This window comes from Drosophila ficusphila, unplaced genomic scaffold, assembly GCF_018152265.1.
Source record: "Drosophila ficusphila isolate 14025-0441.05 unplaced genomic scaffold, ASM1815226v1 contig_127, whole genome shotgun sequence".
In the NCBI taxonomy this organism is placed as follows: Eukaryota; Metazoa; Arthropoda; class Insecta; order Diptera; family Drosophilidae; genus Drosophila; species Drosophila ficusphila.
Window position 1 is genome coordinate 2,897,203 of NW_025064016.1, and position 21,709 is coordinate 2,918,911.

The window sequence follows — 21,709 nt, forward strand, 5'->3', positions numbered from 1 at the left end:
AATTTTTATATTTCAAGGCCAGCCATGTGTGGCACATATTTCTGGGGTTGGAATTACACGACAACTACGGACTTAACTTGATCCTAGGACAATGCAATTCACGAGGCGCTATGTAGAGCATGTCGGGGAAACATCAAAAACCAACCGAAAATCCCACGTCCTGGGAAAAGTCCTTGACTGAAACAGTCTGTGACAATGTTGCCATTCGCAGTCGCCTTTTGGTCCTTCGCTCTGCCGAAGAGCTTGAATATTAAATATTTTTGCTAATATCATTAAAAAGTTTTCGCTTTGTGCAACATTCTCTCTGTTTTCTGAGAGTCTGGTGCTCGCCTGCCACACAGCAATTAAAAAGTGAAAAGTTGACAATTTTCTCGGGCTCAGCTGCTGGTTACGATGTGATGGTGTGATGACACAGCTTCACAAATTCGGCTCCATTTTCCTTTTACAGGATTAAAGTTTAATTAGCAACTAAGCGGTCCAATAATTTCGAAAAGTTTTGTCGGTTTAAACTATGTTTCCAGTTGAAACAGTTAAAGGAAAAGAAGCAAAGGCAAATGCCATGACAAAACTATTTCATTACCTATTAAATGTATAAAATTTAACAAAAACTTTGCTTGAAAAATTAAGTCAATCTGGTAGACAGTAATTAATGCATAATTTAAGTACCTACAATCCCAGTTTAATGTCCTTTATCCGCAACGTCTGAAAACGCATAAACCAAATTTCCCTGCATACTTGATTAACCCATGCAGAGCGGCCCAAATGTAATTTATTAACCTGGCCTATGAATTATTCACTTTCAATGACCCATAAACTTTGCACAATGCCCATAAATATTTACCTGTACCGAGAACGGCCACTAACCACAAATCAATTTTCCCTTCTGCCCGTTTTATTTGCAGTTGGCGCCACCCGCAGCAAAACAACGAAAATGTATTGATCAGCAGGGGAAAAAGTAGCCAGGACAAAAGGAATTTACCCATGAATAAGTCAAGTGTTAAGTGTAAAATCCACAATTGAAAAGGGAGTGAATAGAGAGGAAAGGTCACCGGGAAAAAGTGTTGATAGCAAACAGGATCGAAAAGTGCCGCGGCAAAATGGCGGCACGACGTTGCCTGAATCAGCTCAGGCAACGTTATATAACCACAAAACTGAATCTCTACACCTGCGCGATACTTTTGATATGCCTCCCGTTCATTTTGGCCATAGAGGAGACCACATTCGCTGGTTTGTCGGCGGAGAATGCGGCTCGCATGTTGGCTGGCAGTCCTGGCGATGTGGAAAAATCGCCATCGCATCACAGTGAAATGTCCTTGGTCCTGCCACACGATACCTATCCCGGGTTCAGCATCAAGAAGTTCAAAACCCATCCTCTCAAGATAAATGGCAGCTCGCATTCCGGCGCAGCTGCCTACCACATGTTGGATAGCGACTACTCCAAGTACTTCACGGTACTTGAAGACGGTGTGGTGATGACCACGGCGGACATTTCTCCGCTGGTAAATCGTCCAGTTCAACTGGTGGTGGTTGAACAAACGCCCAATGTCACCAACACCCACAATCTTCAGTTGTTCGTGATGCACCGCAACGATATGCTGAGGTTCTCGGGTTCACTACTTGATGCCAGTGGTGAAGTAAGGGAAAACCAGCCAGCGGGAACCAGAGTGAGAGGAGTTCCCCTAATGCAGGCCTTCAGTGGATCCATCCTGGAAGAGGAGCTCGCCACGCCCAAGAAGGTCAGGTACACCATCATCGATGGCAACGTTGATGATGCCTTTGCCCTCCAGGAACGCAAGGCCAATAAGAACATTCAAATAAGTGCCAAGTCATTGGTAATTAATGGTGATGATGAGTCCGGTGTTTGGCTGGTCACCAATCGTCCTTTGGATCGCGAGGAACGAGCTCACTATGATCTCTCCGTGGAAGCCTCCGATGTGGATGGTTTGGACAAGACAGTTTCCAAAATCCAGATCACCGTTCTCGATGAAAACGACAACAGACCGATTTTCAAGTCCCTGGATTACAAATTCGCCATCGCTGGTCAGAAGTCTGCGAATATCGAGAGCAATAGTAGTGTTACCTATCAGCGATTTGCGATCATGGGAAAAGTGGAGGCCACCGATGCTGATGGGGATAAAATCGCCTATCGCTTGAAGTCCCCCAGCAATGTTGTGATTATTGTCCCCCAAACTGGGGAAATAATGCTGGCCGGTGAACCCACTTCGAATGAACTTCTTATCGAGGTGATAGCTCATGACTTAAGGTATCCCAGTCTATTGAGCGCCAAGCCGGCAAAGGTTTTATTGGAGTTTTTAGCTGCCGAACCAGTATCGTTTATAATGCAACACTTGGAACACGATGAGGTGAACAATCACTCACATCACCGAGAGAAAAGAAGGGTCACACGAGCTGTTCGACCCACCAAGAGGATTGAATTCACCGAAGCTGACGGCGATACTGAGGGAAAATCGGTGTTCCAATTGGAAAAGGAAACCGATAAGGAGACCTTCAAGATCCGGGATGACAATCCCTGGGTGACGGTGGAAACCAATGGAGCTGTGCGCGTCAAGAAGAAGTGGGACTACGAGGAGTTGGGTCCAGAGAAGACCATCGATTTCTGGGTCATCATCACCAATATGGGACATAATGGTAAGTGAAAATAAAATATAGTAAAAATCTTAATACACATATTCTTAAATCCTTTTAAACATTTTCGAAAAAAAACCCCACAACAGAAATAATCAGTTTCAATACTCAGAATCCGAGAGCCATTAGCGAGTGTTCACAGTATTTGTTTAGGGATTTATTAAACGCACCACACAACCTATTTAATCTTTCACATTAGCACACAAAATGGTTCAGCTGTTTAAGCATAATTATGTGCGTTGGGGTACTCGAAAAATAAATGCGTCTGCATAATAATACCCGCCCATTAATCCCATTATGGAAATTCGGGGAAGAATATTAGGAAAAGTAAGCAGAAGCCCTAATGATGGACAAACTGGACTAATTGAATTCGCCGCAGGGTTGACGGACAATACAGAGATTAAATCTTGAATGTCAATGCACTCTTTCAAGTTTAGTTTAGTTTAGAGCTTGAAATGTCAGTCCAATTTAACGAAAAGTTAATATAAAATATCTCTTTTTAATTGACCATGGCGACACGTGCATGAAAACTCAATTCAGGCAATTATACGCAAATCCAAGGAAAACTGCTGACTGTCTTTGTCTTTCCTTCTATTTCTCTGTCCATTTTTATTCACTCAGTGTTTTCGTTTGCAGCATCTTTTGTTGCGATGAAATTGCAAATTGCTTTTCAAATATTTGGTTGACAAGACAAGCAATTACGTTCGATACAAAAGAAAAGGTTTCTTACACAGCGGAAAAACTTAAATTTTATTTGTTTGAACAAAATTTTGTTTATAAAATATATTTATTTTTAAATCAATTTAAAAACATAAAAAGCATATAATAATAATCGGAAAGTTTTTGATACTTTCATAAGGGGTGAATGACTCAAAAAAGATATTTTGAACAAAAACTTTTAATTGACAATTTTGGTCACACATTTTCCTTGTGTATTTTCACTTACTTCTCTATTGGGAAAAAGTGTCATGTTTTTCATTTTTTTTTTACCAACCACTGTACTTTGAGTCTCATTTCAAGCGTGGCTCAATAAGCAAATATTGTAGCCACAGCAACCCAGAATCCATTCAGGCATCAACTGAGCAAGTTAGGATTACCGGTGCTCCTCGATCCCGGAAAACCAAAAAACCACATTTCCCCATCCCACTTTTGCGACCAACTTTTGACACGAGTCGAATGAAAAGTTCAGACAGCTGACAGCTTTTCCTCCCAATGTCCAAGTTGCTTTTCTAACCAGTACCAGTTCATGAAATGTTGAAATAAATTCACTGTTCCCACTCACACCCACACTTGTTTCATTTAAATCCTCGAAGGGCTTAAAAAAAAGCAAACATTTTCCCCTGCAGTTTTTCCGCACTGTGTGGGTGGATGGGATGTGGGACTGTGATTGGTGACCCCAACTCTCCAACCCTTTTTCCAATGTTCAACTGTCAGTCAATTAACAGTTTCCATAAATGTTGCAACTGCAACTGTCTCTCATTCGCTATCACTTGTGCTCTTTGTTTGAGTGATTTTCATTTACACTGTTTGCTTTCACACATTATCGCAGCCCTTCACTCCTCGCTGGAAAATGTCCTTTGATTGTCCTGCACTCAGCTTTTGAAAAACTGATTAATCATGTATTTGTTAAAAGCAGTGGATTGGTCGTGTCATGTCTTCGCAATCGTGAATTTTTAAAGTAAAATAATCAAGCGGGATTATTGTTAAATAGTTGTTGTTATAATAGTCATGGAAAATCGATAAGCTCTTGAAAATTCATCGGTAATGCCAACTATAAAAAATCGCATATTGTGAGGTTAAAAATCAAGTCCCATAATAAATTAACTCAAAATGGAACTCTGCGCTTGCTTAAAATATCAATCAAACCACTTATGAAATTCTTGATAATTATCACTATTATGCTTCGTTCTGCCACTTTGTTCAGTATTTCAAGCGTTTAACCAAGAAATATAATATTTCATGCACCATAATTTTTAGGCTCTCCATGTGATCCTTGTATCCTTGTGTTAATTTATAAGTGAAGTGTAAGGAAAATTGTAGGATGAACACATGGGTCAGATAAAGGGGAATGGGGGAAAAGCGGAAAACGTAGCTATGTAAAACACTTAAGGATTGCACCAGCCAAAAGGCAGCACAAGTGAACAAGAAATTTACGACAATATTTTTCATTCATTTAAAATGCTACGCCAATACACATGAGGTTATTCGAGGGGAAAAAGAGAGAGGGAGAGAGGAGAAAGAGTGATAAAGAGGGAAAGAGGCATTTGTGGAACGTGAAATTCAAAAACCAGAAACAAGTGAAATTCGAACCGCTTTTTGAGCATGCGCCCTTAAATTGAGAGAGCTGGAGAAATTTGAGAGACCCTGAAAAGGAGAGAGTGCATAGAGTGCAGAGAAATGAGAATCTAAGGGTTGGGTTGTTGGTTTCTTTATTCCTTCTGCTAAGGACTCGCGCCAAGTCCAACAGGAAAACGCTCATAACAATTAGAATGCTCCTTATCTCACCCCAAAAAGACCAAAGAAACCAAAATGAGTTTTGGAACCCTTTCTGAATAACTACGCACGATTTGACGTGGTAGCAGTGAAAGAGAGGGTCATAGCCAAATAGAAAGAGAGGGGACCAACGTGTGTGTTTGTTTTAGAAATTTCCAAGCGCATTGTTTTGCCGAAAAATGTATGCAGTCCTTTTTGCATTGGAATAGCTCCCCAAAGGACGAGGGCTGGTGAGGTCAAAGGGTAGAAGGCTTTGACATTTCGCCACATACACGAACAAGAAAAATGCGGTAAAAGGGAAAAGCCATGAAATTTATGCACCGCATGAAAAATGAAAAGTTGCATGCAGGGAGGAGAATGGAAATTTGCAATTAAGCTAGCAAAAACAAAAGGGATCTAAGGAAAACAGAAAAGTTGTGCAAATAATATTTATTCAAGGCTTCACAGATCTCTATAGAAAATAAGGAAAAAGGGTTAATTACCAAAGAAAACTCCATACTACAATTATATATTTATACAAAAAGTCTCAGGTGCAATTTTGCAAAAACTACAATAAAGATACTTCACCTGACGTTCGACCCCTCTGCTTTTGCAATTGTCAACTTTTATTGCGATAAAAACTTTTGTGCCGATGTCAAACCTGCACTTTTCCCCATATAAAAACTTTACACAGCTTTGGGTCATAAACTCCATTTGGCCGCCATAAAGCAAATGCGAGCATGCAACGTCAAGATGGCAACTCTAAGGTAAAGCAACCCTGGGAAAACGCTGCGCAAATTGTAGCATACCCTCAGGCTGAGCTTGCGTATAAATTATGAAAATCAAAATTTAAGTTTATGGCGAGGAAAATTTCTTAGTGCCCTCTTCTTATGAGAAATAATCGAGTTAAGATACATACACACACATAATGTATGTGCGGAGATGAAAACTTGCTTAATTAAGCATTAATTTCATGTTTTATATGCAAGTATGGGCTTTCACAGAGCAGTGCGAAAAGGCACAGTCTACGGCAAACTATGCCCGTAATGGAAATTATTTAAATTAGGTTTACGGCAACTGACGGCAACTGTACGGCGAATCATTTATGCATACGCTTTGTTCCGATTTAATTTTAATATTAATTATGAACCTGCACTTTGCGTCAATTATGTCAAAAATATCATGAGAGGAAGGAACTAGTCAGGATATTAACTGTCGAATGTAGCCTTACTTTAAAGTTTATAGAAAGAACATTTATCCATGCGTACTAGGAGATTAATAAGATTTTTCTTTAAAAATAAATTTTTTGGAAAAAAAATCTTTGGTGGTAAGAAACTGATACAAAGCTTGCAGAAACTTTGTTCCTTAAAAAAAAAGTTAGCAACCAAAATCAGTTATGTCACATTTCGTTAATTTTACACGACTCTGCATTTCTCGAAAATTGTAAACTTACAACCCACATCTGCGCCATGTTGCAAGCTTCAAGAGTGTTTTGGCCTAAATTCCAAGTGCCGACGAGGGAGGTTAAAAAGAAAGTGGAGGAGAAAATGTTGAAAAAAGTTTCGCTACATAAATTTTCTATGGTCGATGCAGGATGCTTGGCTAGGATTTTTCAATGTGACAGTCAAGTAGGACGAATTTTTATCAGGTTTCGAGTTAATGTCACTTCAAATTCAGAATATTCTGGTGGGTTAATCCAATCTTCCCTACGCGATTTTTCGGGTTAAATAAAAAACGCACTACTATCATAGTTTTAGTTGGTTGCCCATTCTAATTAGAATGGGCTTTTCTGTCTATTGTGAACTTTAAGTTCAAAATTTTAGCCACAAGAGCTTGACCTTTTGGTTTGCCATAAACTTAATTCAACATGAAAAATTAATGAAAATAATTTAACCGTTCGACAAATAATCAAGCGAATCAAAATCAATTCAGGAAACTATTTGCTAGTTTTAATTACAATATGGATATGGAATGAAAAGCTTACTCAAATACGGAATAGTCATTTATTCAATATGAATGGTTTTTGAATGCAAACCAGTTAAATGTGCTAAGCACAATGAATCAAAAACGATGTTTGTATGAATGGTAATCTGTACGATTTATTTTTAATATCTCTTCAAAGTGATAGTAATTTATTTATCAAGTGCCACTCAAAAGTCCAAGCGCGATTTTAATGTCGAGTGGAATAAAGTTGAATGTATTTTTTTGGAATATGCACTCAATTTATTCACTTGCCATTTTTTTTCTTCAAATGAATGCCAGTCTTAATTTGGTAAAATTTTCAATTTTGTTGCTCTATTACTTATTCTTTCAATTAACTATGAATGTTTTTGACACTTCAACGCTTGTAAAACAAGATAAAGCGATTAGATATTTTAACACTTTTGCAGCACTCCTGTACCGTTTTTCACTTATTTTTTCATGGCAAAGGTTCAATAAACGACAAACTGTCGCGAATGGGGAAAAAGAAAAGTTTCGAGTAACCGAATAATCGGAGTAGACAAGTGACAGGAACAGGGCCAGGGCAATCGAAATAAATGGCCATGACCAGAGACAGGAAGAGGAACTGAATCCGAATCCGAATGTGAATGTGAATGTGAATGCGAATCAGAATCAGAAACTCAAACTCAAACTGAAACTGAAACAGACAGGGAACGAAAGGCAGACACAGAGTCCGGAACGCCTAAAGGCAGGCTGCACATAGAGCCAAGGAGCACGGCCATCCTCACACGAACACGGATACAGATACAGATTTCCACCAAGAGATGTGGCAACAAAATGGCGTCTATTGCGACCGTGTTGCCATGGCGGCAGACGGATGGGAAAATGGAAAATTTCGGCAGGATGGATGGCGCACTGCGTCCAAAAAATATCCGAGCACGGCATATTTTGTTTGCTTTGTGTGTTTAGTTTTTTGGCGACTGCGACTGCAATAAGAAACACACATACACACAAAACTATAATGGCGTCCAAGGGATAAGTAATGGCGGCCCATTTGGGCAGTCAAAACAGGAAGAAGCGCTCTTAGAAAACTAAACGACAAATGGAATAATAAGTACGAAGTAAACAGAGACGACGGCTGCGAAAAAGCACAAAAGTAAACAAGCCGGGAAGCCAAGAAGCCACCCTCCGATAAAGAAAGATTTATATACGTATATAAAAGCATATAGATACTTTATAGGAAAACTTGAGCACAAATGTTTGACAACGCCGAAAAATTTGCTGAGCTGTGACTTTGTTGTTGGACAACCCTGGGGGATTATTGACTTGAATTCATAAAATCAACTTTAAGCTGTGCCAAGAGTTGGCGAAAGTTTTTGCTTCAATCTTCTCAGATTGGCTTAGTTTTCAACTATTTCTATAATTTTAAGGAAGCGCAATTTGTTTGATGCTTTTTCGAAAAAAATTGACTGCATGTCTGCTTTTATTAGGGAATTATTTTGGCAAGAGTGCTGAGGCAAATTGAATGCTGAAAGTTAATTTCACAGGCAGCTCTGGGGGTTTCTGTTGGCACATTTTAGTTCGTTTTTCTGTTTATTAAAAATTGCCAATTCCATAAAATTTATATCAAGTTTGTTTAAACTAACGTTGTTTGCTGAGCAATTAGATTTAGATCTCAATACGATTTGCGTAAAATGGTTGAAGTTTCAAGAAAATTTTTTCATAAAAGGTATCTTAAGTTTCAGAATCAAGTTGTTTAAGCTGCATTCGTAAGTATATGCGAGTAGGTAGTGTTTTTGAAACAGAGTATCTGCAGTTGACTTCTTTCCCCAAATCCCTCTGAACTTCACTTTTCCATTCGGTTTTGCTGAGTCGAGCCCGCACATCCGTTTGGCCAGTTCGCCGCAGTAATAATTCATGATACAAATTGCGTTTATTACAATATACCACAGCTCGGCGAAAAGGAACCCGTATCCGTACACGTAAGCGCACGAGTTTGTAGTACGGAGTACAGAGCCCGTGGACTCCATTCTCAATTCTGTGCGTGGCAGCAAACTCGATTTGCATTGCAAAAACGGGAAAACGAGGCAGCGATATACATTCGAGTATACTGCTGAACTCGGAGTTGTTGGTAATATACGAGTACAATTGGCCTGTGGAAACCCAGAGTTGACGGTTTCTTGCGGCAGTTATTTATCACACAGTTCACAGTCTGTGATTTGTGTTTTTGTGGGCGTTGTAAGCACACACGTCACGGTCCAATTAGCAGACCCAAGAGCGATGGAGTTGTTATCCGCAATAATAATCGCTCAATGCTGATGAAAAGTTAACGCACAAAATCTTCACACTCGAGTGGGCCAAAATGTTCGACGTTGGCGTCAAGTGATCCGTGAAAATTTCACATGTCATTGAATTTGATTATGGCTTCAGAACGGCTAAACCAAATTAGCCAAACGCAGCGAACGCGTCGAATGTCAGACTTAAATATATAAATAATTAACATGTTTTTAAACACATGCTTTGGCCGTTGTCGAAGCCACCGGTATTTGTCACATTAAAATTTTGCATAACGTAACATTAAATTGCATTAAAATTAATTATTAATTTGGCGTATGGTTGAGTAAACCGCTTTTTTATCACATTTTTCATAGTTCATACATTTTGTAATCAAATTACGGGATATATTAAATAAGTTTGTCATAAGCCGGGAATTTACTTTTTAAATTCTTTTAGGTTTTGTATTTTAACAATTCCCAAATAGCTTAAATACCTTTCCTTCCGGTCGCATCGCTGATTTCTTTTTGCACTGATAGTTTATCCAATTGAAAATCGCAAAACAAACTTTCACTGCGCTAAATCAATAAACATTTGTTTGCCCAAGCGAAATAAATAATGCTCCCCGGCCCGTTTTTTGCAGAGAAATTCGTATGACTTAAATAAGAGCTGTGGAAAACAACTGAAAAGCATATTTAGCACACGGTTTTTCACTGTTAACCGCATTGGCTATTTGATGAAAACGAAAACAGCAAAACCAGCGACTATTTTTTGAGTGAGAAAAACACAAATCAAACAGCAGGTGTTCCAAGGGCGGAGAAGGCAAAAAAGTCCTGCGGATTGGCCATGTTCGGTGGCCATTTTGTTTTCACATTGCAAATACAAATTGTTCGCGGGAAATCGTAGTCCTCTAAACTCCCCAGATGGCCAGCCGTTCCAAAAAACCGGAGCAAACCCACCAGAAATGCATACTGAAAGTGGAAAAGTGGGGAAAATGGAGGTTGGCTACATGTTTTTTGTGTTCTTGGTGTATTTCCCTTTTCTTTTTGGCCGGGACCAATCACACTTTGCATATGCAGCGTTGCGGTATTCACACCAGCGATCCTGCCTCCATCGCCATGGGGCGACCGAGCCCCTTAGTTAACCCCCTCTTGAACCCTTGTACCCGCCACTGTGTTTACTCATTAAAATGCAAAATGCTTGCGCTTGTAGAGCTTGTCCACTGCCATCCATTTAACGCTCGACATTGTTGATACTCTGTGTGTGGCAAGTGAATTGGATGGAAATCCATTTAAAAGAACATCAACAAGAACAAGAACATAAAAAGAGTAATTAAGTTCGAAACACATTTTCTTTTTAAAATACTGACATTTGATAAATTTATTATGGACAAATTGTATTTGGTTTACTAATTTTGAAGACTGTTATTTTACTAAAACCTATTATATCAATGATTATAAATATCATGGAATTCATGTCAGGAAAATCACAAGGAAACAGAAAATGCAGCATTCTCCTGTTTTTACCATAAACCAATGTACACTGCCAATCCCTTTGGCAGTCGCTCTGCTTTCGGTGGGTCATTTGGGCTGGCCTTTAATGACACCATGCCAGATGTTGTTGCCTGATCTGGACACTTGCCAACCCCCCAACCATCCCTTCACCACGCCCACTTTACTGCGAGAGTCTGTGTGAATTGATGTGCCATTGTGTGGTTGCAATTTTATTGAATGGAAAGTGCGTGTCAGTCCCCGGACATCAGCAACGACAACAATTTACATAGCTTAATGCGCTGAAACGTTTAAATATTTTTCGGTATTTGCATTTAATTTGAGCAATTTCCACTGGCTCGATTTCAGGCTGTATTGACATGTGGTCGTTACTGGCAGAGATTTCCGTTCTATTTTCTTTTTTGTATGCCGCACATGCGAGACACAAATCAGCGGATCCCGAATATATATATGCTAAGCTTTACGATTATGATTACGGTTTTCATAGCATACTTTTGTGCGCTCTCCTTATCTGTGGGTGTTTTCTCTTTTGCGTGTTTGTGTGTGTGGGTGTGTGTGTGTGTGTGTGTGTGTGTGTGTGTGTGGGGATACATTATTCCTTATAGCTGCCGATTCTACTGCTGCTTATTATTATTGGAAAGTAACGCTCATAAAAATGCATATTAAATGCGGTAATGGTTATGAGCCAAACTATAATTTTTCCAGGGTTGAAATTTCCCTTAGGGGTGGTGGGTTGGTGGGGGCCAGCCCTAATGAAGTGGCGTGGAGTGTTTGATTTATGCACCACTGGGGACTGACAAGAATCAAATCAATGAAATCGAAGGGAAAATATTTTTCATGTACCGCTTGCAGGGGAGAACTATCGAGTACTGGTCGAAAATATGTACAGTTTTGGTAATATATACATATTTGTTTGTTCAAAATTTGAATTTATGGTTTCATTTTATTTTATGGTTTTAACTTTGTAATGTATTATAATTTGTATACTAGTACTCTTGAATTTATGTATGTTCAATTAAAAATAAAATGTACGTTGCGAAAATTCATTTTGCCTCCTTATATTTTCTGCCCGTGCACCGCACATAATTTTATCGTCGGTGGCCACAGTTCAGTGCATTTCTATGTCACTCAGTTGGCAGCTGACTGCTAAAACTAAAGTGAAATTTATGTTGGAAACTTAAAGTCAACTTCAGCTCGGCTTGCTCATCAATCAAAAGCCAAAGTCCTGTGCTTTACCTACGGCAGGGAAAAAGGAGCCGAGCAGGAGGCGGCAAAAACTAATGTCTCGTGCCACTGCCACAGGCCTTAAATGACTGACTGCCACCTGAGATGGTTCCAACCTCGAACGTGCCACCTCCACTTCCCCGACCTCTGAACTCCAACCCGCAACCTCCTTCGCCTGATTTGTATGCAAGGGGGCGTGTCGGGCCGCCTTTGGCCATCGGAGCGGTGGGTAACATCATGGCTAAAATTGCAATCAAGGCAGCGCAGTTGGCGCAGCACAATCGCCATCAAACTCAATCAAGCTCACGACAGCCCCCGGATAACAACGGATTGGATGAGGACAAGGATGAGGATGAGGCTCCGGCTCCCGGGAACTCGCAGAGCAGTCAGCCAGCCAGCCAGCCAGCCCGGTGATAAAGCTCGGCTAAACTGCGTCTATACTGGAGGCGAGGCGCCATCGGAAAATTTCATTAATTTTCGCTTAATGTCCGCCATGTGCGCAATTTCACTTCATTTGCCCGGGCTTCAGTGAGTGAGTGTGTTTGTGTATGCAAAAAAGAGTCTAGGTGAGAAGAATGGTGAATAGACAGGTGGAACGCGGAGTGGTTGAAAGCGCAGTGCGGGTGGTTTCTTATCAGGTTTGATTAGCTTTAAGACAACCAGATTTATGGTGACTCCCAGGGGGGATTTTCTAGAGGAGAAAAGATAATTGAAAGTTAAGTTGATTTTTTGGTATAATTTAAAAAAATTGAAAGTGAACCGTACTCTATATTATGAACACATTTATATAAGGTTGTTTAGTCAAAGTTGACCTGTAATTAAAATGCCAAATCTATGGTAAAAAGTAATTAATAAAACAGTAATCTTTAATGGGCGTAATAATTATAACAACACAGTATTTGCCAACGATTTTCCCCTAAAAGAAAACCATACTCTTGGCCTACATCATACTTTTGGGTAGTATATTTTTCTCATTTCATATATCCCTCGCAATCCCCAGTTGATTACGAACATTTTAATTGAGTCGCAGCTCTCATCTCTCGCCCTCTTTGCCAGTGCGTGCAAATTAATTTATTAATGTTGGTAATATTTTTCTGCCCGTCCTTCTTCTTCGCTGGAATTGGCAATTAAAGTGTCTGCGTCGGGCGGCGAAAAGCGCGGATGGGCCATGTGTCTTCGCCTAAGCCTGTCAAATGGTGTCCCCCCAGTTTTATGTGTCAACATTAGACCGGGTTTTTAAATTGCCAAGTTTATTTATCAGAAGCAGCGCGGGAAATATGACACCTGATAAAGTGCGACTTTTTACGTTCGGTGGCAACAGAAGTCATAACATTATCTTTATCTTCAACTGCCAATTTGTTGTCTGCAACGAGGCAAGGCAGATAAAGAGCCGCAGGCGGGGTCCTCTCCTCCTTTTTTTTTTATATGTTTCTTACCCATTTTCTGCAGTCTTGCATATCTTTGCATTCGAAAGCAGGCAGTTTTCCCCTCGAGCTTTCATCCTCCAGTGCGGCAGGCAAACTCGTTGTCGCACCTTGGATTCTTCACCAAGCTGCAGTTGCATGCCTCGCACCACCTGTCCAGGTGTTAACTCATTTGCGTGGCTGTTAAGTGACTCAATAATGACATCTCAAATTGAGGACTCCCCGCTGTGACAGCATCTCGTGGATACACACGCCAAAAGTTGAATTTCTTGGCTGCATCTTGCAGTGACAAATTTTAATGCATGCAAATGTGTTCATTAATCGTGAAACGGAAACTGGTTTCCAGATGTAGAGAATGCATTTTTATGAAATAAAGCGCAACAATACAGAATTGTAATATTCTATTTATAATATTTCTCTCTACAAGTTCTATCTCAAAAACTTTTTTTCCATAAAACATTTCTTTTCCTTTTGAGAACAATTTACCTTACGAAATAACCAACAGAAATATTAAATTTCTTCCTCCTACTTCACCTTCCCTTGCCAGATAAATGGTTATTTACCGAAAACGATTCATCAAGAAGTAGAAAAGAAAAATCCCTTTGTAGTTCATTATTTGGCAAAGTTTTCCTCTTGATTCATTTCCTCAACTTCAACTTGCTTTCCATCAGTTGCAGTGGGTCCCAGAATCCCTTGAGTTTGCCCAAGCCCTCCGATTCGATTATTCTCGCTCCTGTTTCCGTTTCCTCGGATCTTTGCCACTTTTCTCCAATGCAATCATGGCAGCGCCCGAAAAAGACTCCAATCCGAATTAGCTTCAGTCAATACGTATGCTCAATATTTGCCGATGGCTTTTTCTACTTTCTTGCTTGGAAGCCCCAGAATCCATTGTTAACAGCTTCATTAAGTCCACGGCAAAAGGATGGTCGTAAAAAAGAGAGAAAACTCTCGCCCCTGCATAAGGAAAATTATTACAGCAGCCATAAAAATATTTCGGGGAAAACTGCTGCTCTACATTGTACTTGTATTTCCTGCACGTATTTACCGAAGACCTTCGCCTTCGCCCTCGCAAGTTTTTCCATTGAAACCGCAGCGGAAAATCAAGAAATTCATTTGGAGTTCGCTTACCTGGATCTCGAGGCGAAGAATAAAGTTTCAACTTGACTGCATTTTAATCAAGCCGAGAGCCACGAACCGAACCGAACTGAACCGCATTTTGACCCTCTTGATTATGTCGAAAAACGCGGAGGGTGCAAATTGTTCAGCTTTTGGGAGTTTCGGGAAAGTCGAAAGGACACGGTCCCCCAACCAAAGTCATAAACGCTAAGTTGCCGTTAAATTGTGGTGAAAAATTGCGAACACTTTTCAAGCGGTCGATAAGATGTTTTGATGTTTTCATAATTTTTTGCGCGAAAAAATATGTTTTGAAGCTATTACTTTTACCACCCACATTCTCTTTGACACATAATCGTTTAATAGTAATTTTTCGAACTGTAACCCGACAAATTGTGTTTATATAGGGAAAAGTGACATTAATACGGCACGTAGCACAAGTTTCACATGCCAATTTCCCAACAAATTCAATTTTTATTCGCGCATCTCACTCAGACCGAGATTCGTTTACTTCCGCTGTTTGAAACGTGGTGAAAGGGGACTTACATGGGTGGTTTTCTGGGGTGGAACAAGGGGGAAAACTTGGAAAAGTTCAAGCTGGCACCCACTTGAAGATGGCACCACAGACGCTCAGCCGCATCCCCTGAAAATCGTCTGAGCTGTGATGAGCTGCCTTCGCCGCATCCTTTTAACTTTTATCCCTTTCTCTTTCGCTTGGGCTCCCCAAACGCCCACTTTTTTCGCTCAGTGCAGCTTCTTCCACTTTGGCTGCCATCCACTTAATCCATTGAAACAATAAGCAGCTTTGTTTGTTCTATCCACGACGACAGTCTCGCACTTTTTCTTCTGGACTTTTGTTTTGTTTCTGCACTTTGTGAAAATGGAGAGAGATAAGGAGAGGAAGAGGCAGCTTTTGTTGCAACCGCAGCAGTTTTCAGTTTTGGGAAACTTTAACCGTAGCTCACTCTTGTTTTTCTACCCTCAAAAGTGGAAACGTGTTCAGTACTCTATTAATTTGAGCAAAGATGTTATAAATTATATAAAAAGCCACATTTATTGACGTAAAAAAATAAATCTGTTTGTTTATGAATTTATTTTATAAATAACCTTAATCTTAATATTTGGTACCTAGATGCTACCACAGCAAATTCAATTTATTAAATATTTTATATAATTTTTTTTGGTGAGGGTATTTAGAACTCTCCTGCTTCACGCTTGTTATTCCTTACTGTTTTCCTGAGTTTCTTTTCCTCCATTTCTCCACCGTTTTTCCATTGTAGTCTCGAAGCGCGTCTGAAGTGCAATGCAAACGGGAATGGAGACAAAGCCGGTACAAAATCTTCGCCGTCTGCTTTCGGGCGTTTCATTTAGTGCTAACCTCTGTGTGCCCCCCTTAACCACTTCCCCTTTCTGGATGCATCCCGACCCCCCTTAAATCCCACCCCTCTGCCACTGCATCCCCTTGGCTAGCTTATGATGACAATGGGCCAAGACTCCGAGGGGAGTTATCGGAGAGGGGGAATAAGGCATCCCTTGGCAGTGATTACGAGTATTATAGTAGCTGCGAGGTTTTGACTCCTCAAGGATCTCTCCTCAGTTCGCATCGCGTGTCACAGTCACTTAATGTGCATATGTGCGGGAAAATGGCGTTTTTGATAAGAAAAAGGCTTCACCCACAGACACATACTTATATGTATACCTATATATGTATATATAGTATATCTATGGGGAAGGCACTGAAAGTGGTTTAGGGGTGTGCTGAAAAGCGGGCCAAGATGGGCCGAGAAGTTTCATTAAATTGAAACGAATGTGCGCAGGCTAAGTGGCGAAGATGATGGCTCATTATTGCTGCATTTTCCGGGTGTAAATTGTATGGTGCTTCATTAAAAGTGTGTTGCATATAGTGCTTGATATAACGATAAGCTAGAAAGTCCTGATGCCTTACGCTGCTTAAGTTTCTTTATATTTTATGAAGACATATTTAAAACTAGTTGACACTAGTTAAAGCTGGTTGTACTTACATTCATCTGACCTTTTATTTTTCCTCATTTTTATCCCAAACTATTATTAGAAATTCTTGGAATAGCGCACACTGCTGCAGCGTTTTTCCATTAAAAACTTAATCACAAATCACATTTATTCATGCTTGCTGTAGCACCCAACATAATGAAAATCTCGCTCTTCGTATTTTAATCCCACTATACACACACTATTCCACCGCTTGAATACAAAAGGCGCTTCGCCCGCTTTCCACCGACCATTTTCCAACCCATCGTGTGCATTGTCGCCACGGAAATCCGCCATGTTGGCTGCTGCCTTTTCCCCGAGAAGAAAACCCATTGCACATTAGTACCGCTCACACACAGCCATAACAATGAAACTCGCTTCGTATTATTTAAATTTCAAGTTATATATGTGTATAGAAAGTGGTAATATTTTTTTTTTGCGATTTTTTACCTGCTTGGCACTAGTACAATAAGCCATAGAAAAGCGTTACAATGCCAAGCTGGCAGGGAAATAACAAAAGTTGGCAAGAATCAGCAAATAACTCTGCCAAGTTATGCCTCAGAAAATTTACTACCCCACCACCTACTCCCACTTTTCCATCCGATTCCATGGTATTTTCTTTATGCGCTTGGCACACAGCTTTTTTCTTGCATTTTCCGTGCAATCTGTTGAGCGAAAATGCTGCTTATTTCCACCTTTTTTTTGGCAAACTCTCCGCCGCGTTGCGTCTTTGTTTCAATTGCAATATTTGCTTACACGGGTTAAGGGTTAGCCTCTGCTACCTGTTTACAATTCACTTTGCTGCTCTTGAGAAATTACACATGCTTCACCCCCATTTTGGTTCATTTCTTTCTCTCTTCTATTTTCTTCGTATTTTTTCCCCGGCTCCCCCCTTTTTTTATATGGCGCTCGAATTTCTTTGTGTTGTTTGCGGGGGCCGGTAAATCGTCTGCTTTATTTGCCCGCTACTTCAACCGACCTTCCACCACCGACATTTTCCCCTTTTTCCGCAAAAAAAAAAATACACACGCCTCTAATAAGCGTCCGTCAGCTTGGGGTTCCCCTCGTTTGCCGCTTCTTGTTTGCCCCAACCAACGAAAATACAAAAAAAAAAAAAAAAAAAAGGAGGAGCCCAACAACATGATTGGAATTTTCCGGTGCAGACATTTTTTTGCAAAGGTAGAAAAGGAACAAATGCGACCCCTGCATTTCTTTTTTACCTTTCTCTTTCCTCGGCCTTTTATTGATTTCTTTTAAGTTAACCATTTTTGGTGTGCATGTTTAGAGGGAATTATAAGTTGGGGCATTTTGTTAGCTTAAAGGAATATTAAATAATTTAAGGAGGTTCAATACCAGAAAAGTGTTGAGTCAACTAAACACATAGAATGAACGCAAATAAATAATTTAGAAAACCAATTACTTATTGAACTAAGAAGGGATTGTGGGATATTAAGAAGATAGAGGATTAAATAATTGTAAATATTTTAAAAGCATTTAAGGGATTTAGGGGGATAATAAATACTTTGATAATTGTATAAAAGTGAAACTAGTTTTGAACTTTATCATCTACAGTAATTTATTTTTATCAATTTTTTGTGCTGTTAACAAGAATGTATTTTGTGCTAGACGTTGGCCTTGCTTTCAGACTGTTTTTCCGGCTGATTGCATTTCAATGGCTTAACTGAAATCCGAGAGCCTTAAATTACAAAGGGGGCTCCCTCTCTTGTATAACCCAAACCACCGTCCATTAGTTGTAATAACAAAAGGCAAAAGTTTCGACAAACCGACCGAAAAAGCCAAAATACAAACAAACCGACAAGGAAAACAAAAATTTCTCATGCTTCCCATCTGCATTTTCTGTGTTTTAGCTGGCATCAAGTATACGGACAACCAGCGTGTAATAATCCTGGTGAAGGACGTGAACGACGAGCCGCCGTACTTCATCAACCGTCCCCTGCCCATGCAGGCGGTGGTGCAACTGAATGCACCGCCCAACACTCCGGTTTTCACCCTCCAAGCCAGAGATCCCGACACGGATCACAATATCCATTACTTCATCGTTCGCGATCGAACTGGTGGTCGTTTTGAGGTGGACGAGCGATCTGGAGTGGTGCGAACCAGGGGAACGGATCTCTTCCAGCTCGACATGGAGTACGTCCTGTACGTGAAGGCGGAGGATCAGAACGGAAAGGTCGACGACCGCAGGTTCCAAAGCACTCCGGAGGAGCGACTGTCAATCGTGGGAGGCAAACGAGCCCCGCAGTTCTATATGCCCAGCTATGAAGCCGAGATTCCAGAAAACCAGAAGAAGGACTCAGAGTAAGTCAAAACAAAATCGAAAAGAAAACACACCAAAGGTCCCTCCAAAAGAATGCTTAATTAGAACACTCAAAAAAATCTTTATTAATACTTGGAAATGTTGTAAGACTTTATAAGAAGTTAAAATTATGAACTATTTCAACCATGTCAACATTCGGTAAATATATTTTATCGACACCCATCAAAATTCAAGATCGACAATCATAACTTCACATCAGCGATTTTTCCCGAGTGTATGCAAATTTTAAGGGGCTGCCAATAAAAGTTATGCATAACAATGTGAGCTAGACGGCGGCCATGTGTGTGTGTGCGTGTGTGTTTATCCTGCACTGTGTGTGCTTGTCCTCATTGAAATTCCGATGGGAAAACAACTGTCAAAAGGCAAAAGGCATACATATACATACATACAGACACACAAGTGGCCTGTGGATGGACATAAAATATGCAAGCAAATTTCACATTTCCCTCTGCTAACTTTTCCGTATCCTTTCAGCATCATTTCGATTAAGGCCAAGTCCTTCGCAGACCGCGAAATCCGCTACACTTTGAAGGCCCAGGGCCAAGGAGCCGGCACCTTTAACATCGGACCCACGTCGGGCATTGTCAAGTTGGCCAAGGAGTTGGACTTTGAGGATCTGCGACAGCCGCACGTGTACTCGCTGATTGTGACAGCCACCGAGGACTCAGGAGGATTTTCCACCTCCGTCGATGTGAGTAGATTGGAAATCCTTGCCAGGAGATGATAGCAAAAAGCAATGTATTCTTCCTGTTTGGGTTTTTAAAGCCTTAAGCATATTTACATATGAATTAATTTCCATTCTTTAAAGTAGTAAAGAGTTGTTTAGACTAACTTCTAATTTTTTATTTCAGCTCACCATTCGCGTTACTGATGTGAATGACAATGCACCGAAATTCGAGCTGCCCGATTACCAAGCTCATAATGTGGATGAAGATATTCCTCTTGGCACAAGCATACTCCGTGTAAAAGCAATGGATTCAGATTCCGGATCGAACGCCGAAATCGAATACCTTGTATCCGACGACCACTTCGCCGTGGATTCAAATGGAATCATCGTAAACAACAAACAACTGGATGCGGATAACAATAATGCGTACTACGAGTTCATAGTCACTGCCAAGGACAAAGGAGAACCGCCAAAATCGGGAGTGGCGACCGTTCGTGTTTACACCAAAAACAAGAACGACGAGGAGCCCAAGTTCTCGCAGCAAGTGTACACACCGAATGTGGATGAGAATGCCGGTCCGAATACTTTGGTTACCACTGTGGTGGCCTCCGATAAGGATGGAGATAATGTCAGGTTTGGATTCGTGGGCGGCGGCACTTCGTCGGGTCAGTTCGTCATCGAGGACATAACCGGTGTGATCCGACTGCACAATAAGGCCATATCCTTGGACAGGGACAAGTACGAACTGAATGTGACGGCCATGGACGATGGATCCTGTTGCGTGAACGGCGATCAAACCATCCACACCTCAACCGCCGTGGTGGTGGTCTTCATCACCGATGTCAACGATAATAAGCCGGTGTTTAAGGACTGCAGCACTTACTATCCGAAAGTGGAGGAAGGAGCTCCCAACGGAAGTCCTGTCATCAAAGTTGTGGCCACTGATGAGGACAAGGGTGTGAATGGACAGGTAAGAAGTTTAAATTAATTTTAAAACAAAAATTTTTTAATGATGAAATTGTGGTCAAATGCGTCAAATTTAATTGTATTTTGTTAGATTTCCTGAGGCCGTATAAAGTAGGGACTACCAAAAAACAAAAGAACGAAACAATCAATAAATTAATAATTAGAAAAGTATCCCTAAAATAAAATACTCTGCCTAGTATCCATCTGATTTAATCTCTATTGAACACTAATAAACTTTGATAAGCTCGTGCATTAACTAGTTTAGATGTGTATACCAAGTACTTCCAATAGCAAAGCGCTCTCGAAGCCCCTTTTGGGTTATCCTTTCCCTAATTACTTTCCCCCTTTCGGTCGGCCAACCTGATTAATTATACGTTATTTGTGTTTTGAGGCCAACGCAAACATGATTACCCACACCTAATTGAATTACCTGCATGTGTGTAGAAGCGATAGGTTGATTTCATGACGAGATTTGGCCATAATTTTCTTTTCGTGCCCGCCAAGTTCAATGCACCTTGCAGTGCATGTCGTGTGTGGAGGTCGAACGCCTCAACAGCTCTAATCGCAATTTGTGTCAATCATTAAACCATTTTGCATGTTCTCGCGACAGGTGAAATACTCGATTGTTCAGCAGCCCAATCAGAAGGGTACAAAGTTCACCGTGGACGAGGAAACCGGCGAGGTGTCCACCAACAAGGTCTTCGATCGAGAGGGAGATGATGGCAAGTTTGTCTCGGTCACAGTGAAGGCCACCGATCAGGGAGATCCAAGTCTGGAGGGTGTCTGCTCCTTCACCGTGGAGATCACAGATGTCAACGATAATCCTCCTTTGTTCGATCGTCAGGTGAGTGATACAAATATTTAATACTTTCCGAAAAAGAACCACTACTTATTATCAAATCATTTATAGAAATACGTGGAAAATGTTAAGCAGGATGCCAGCATTGGCACGAATATCCTCCGTGTCTCCGCCTCCGATGAAGATGCTGACAACAATGGAGCTATAGTTTACAGCCTGACTGCCCCCTTCAATCCCAACGATCTGGAATACTTCGAAATTCAGGCCGAATCCGGTTGGATTGTGCTGAAGAAACCGCTTGACGTAAGTGTTTGCTTTTCATTTGGT

The 21,709-nt window shown here is 40.7% G+C and overlaps 1 protein-coding gene across 14 annotated transcripts in view; it reads left to right on the top strand.

Moving 5' to 3' along the window:
- The window catches only part of LOC108100355 (neural-cadherin), a 131,364-nt gene that overhangs the window by 43,091 nt on the left and 66,564 nt on the right, over nucleotides 1-21,709 (top strand). For all 14 annotated transcript variants that reach the window (XM_043209475.1, XM_043209476.1, XM_043209474.1 and 11 more), the window contains exons 2-7: nucleotides 903-2,649; nucleotides 18,481-18,931; nucleotides 19,425-19,641; nucleotides 19,802-20,587; nucleotides 21,194-21,427; nucleotides 21,494-21,685. In XM_043209475.1, the coding sequence (XP_043065410.1) occupies nucleotides 1,098-2,649; nucleotides 18,481-18,931; nucleotides 19,425-19,641; nucleotides 19,802-20,587; nucleotides 21,194-21,427; nucleotides 21,494-21,685 (3,432 nt within the window). In that variant the 5' untranslated portion in view covers nucleotides 903-1,097. The remainder of the gene's footprint in view (nucleotides 1-902; nucleotides 2,650-18,480; nucleotides 18,932-19,424; nucleotides 19,642-19,801; nucleotides 20,588-21,193; nucleotides 21,428-21,493; nucleotides 21,686-21,709) is intronic.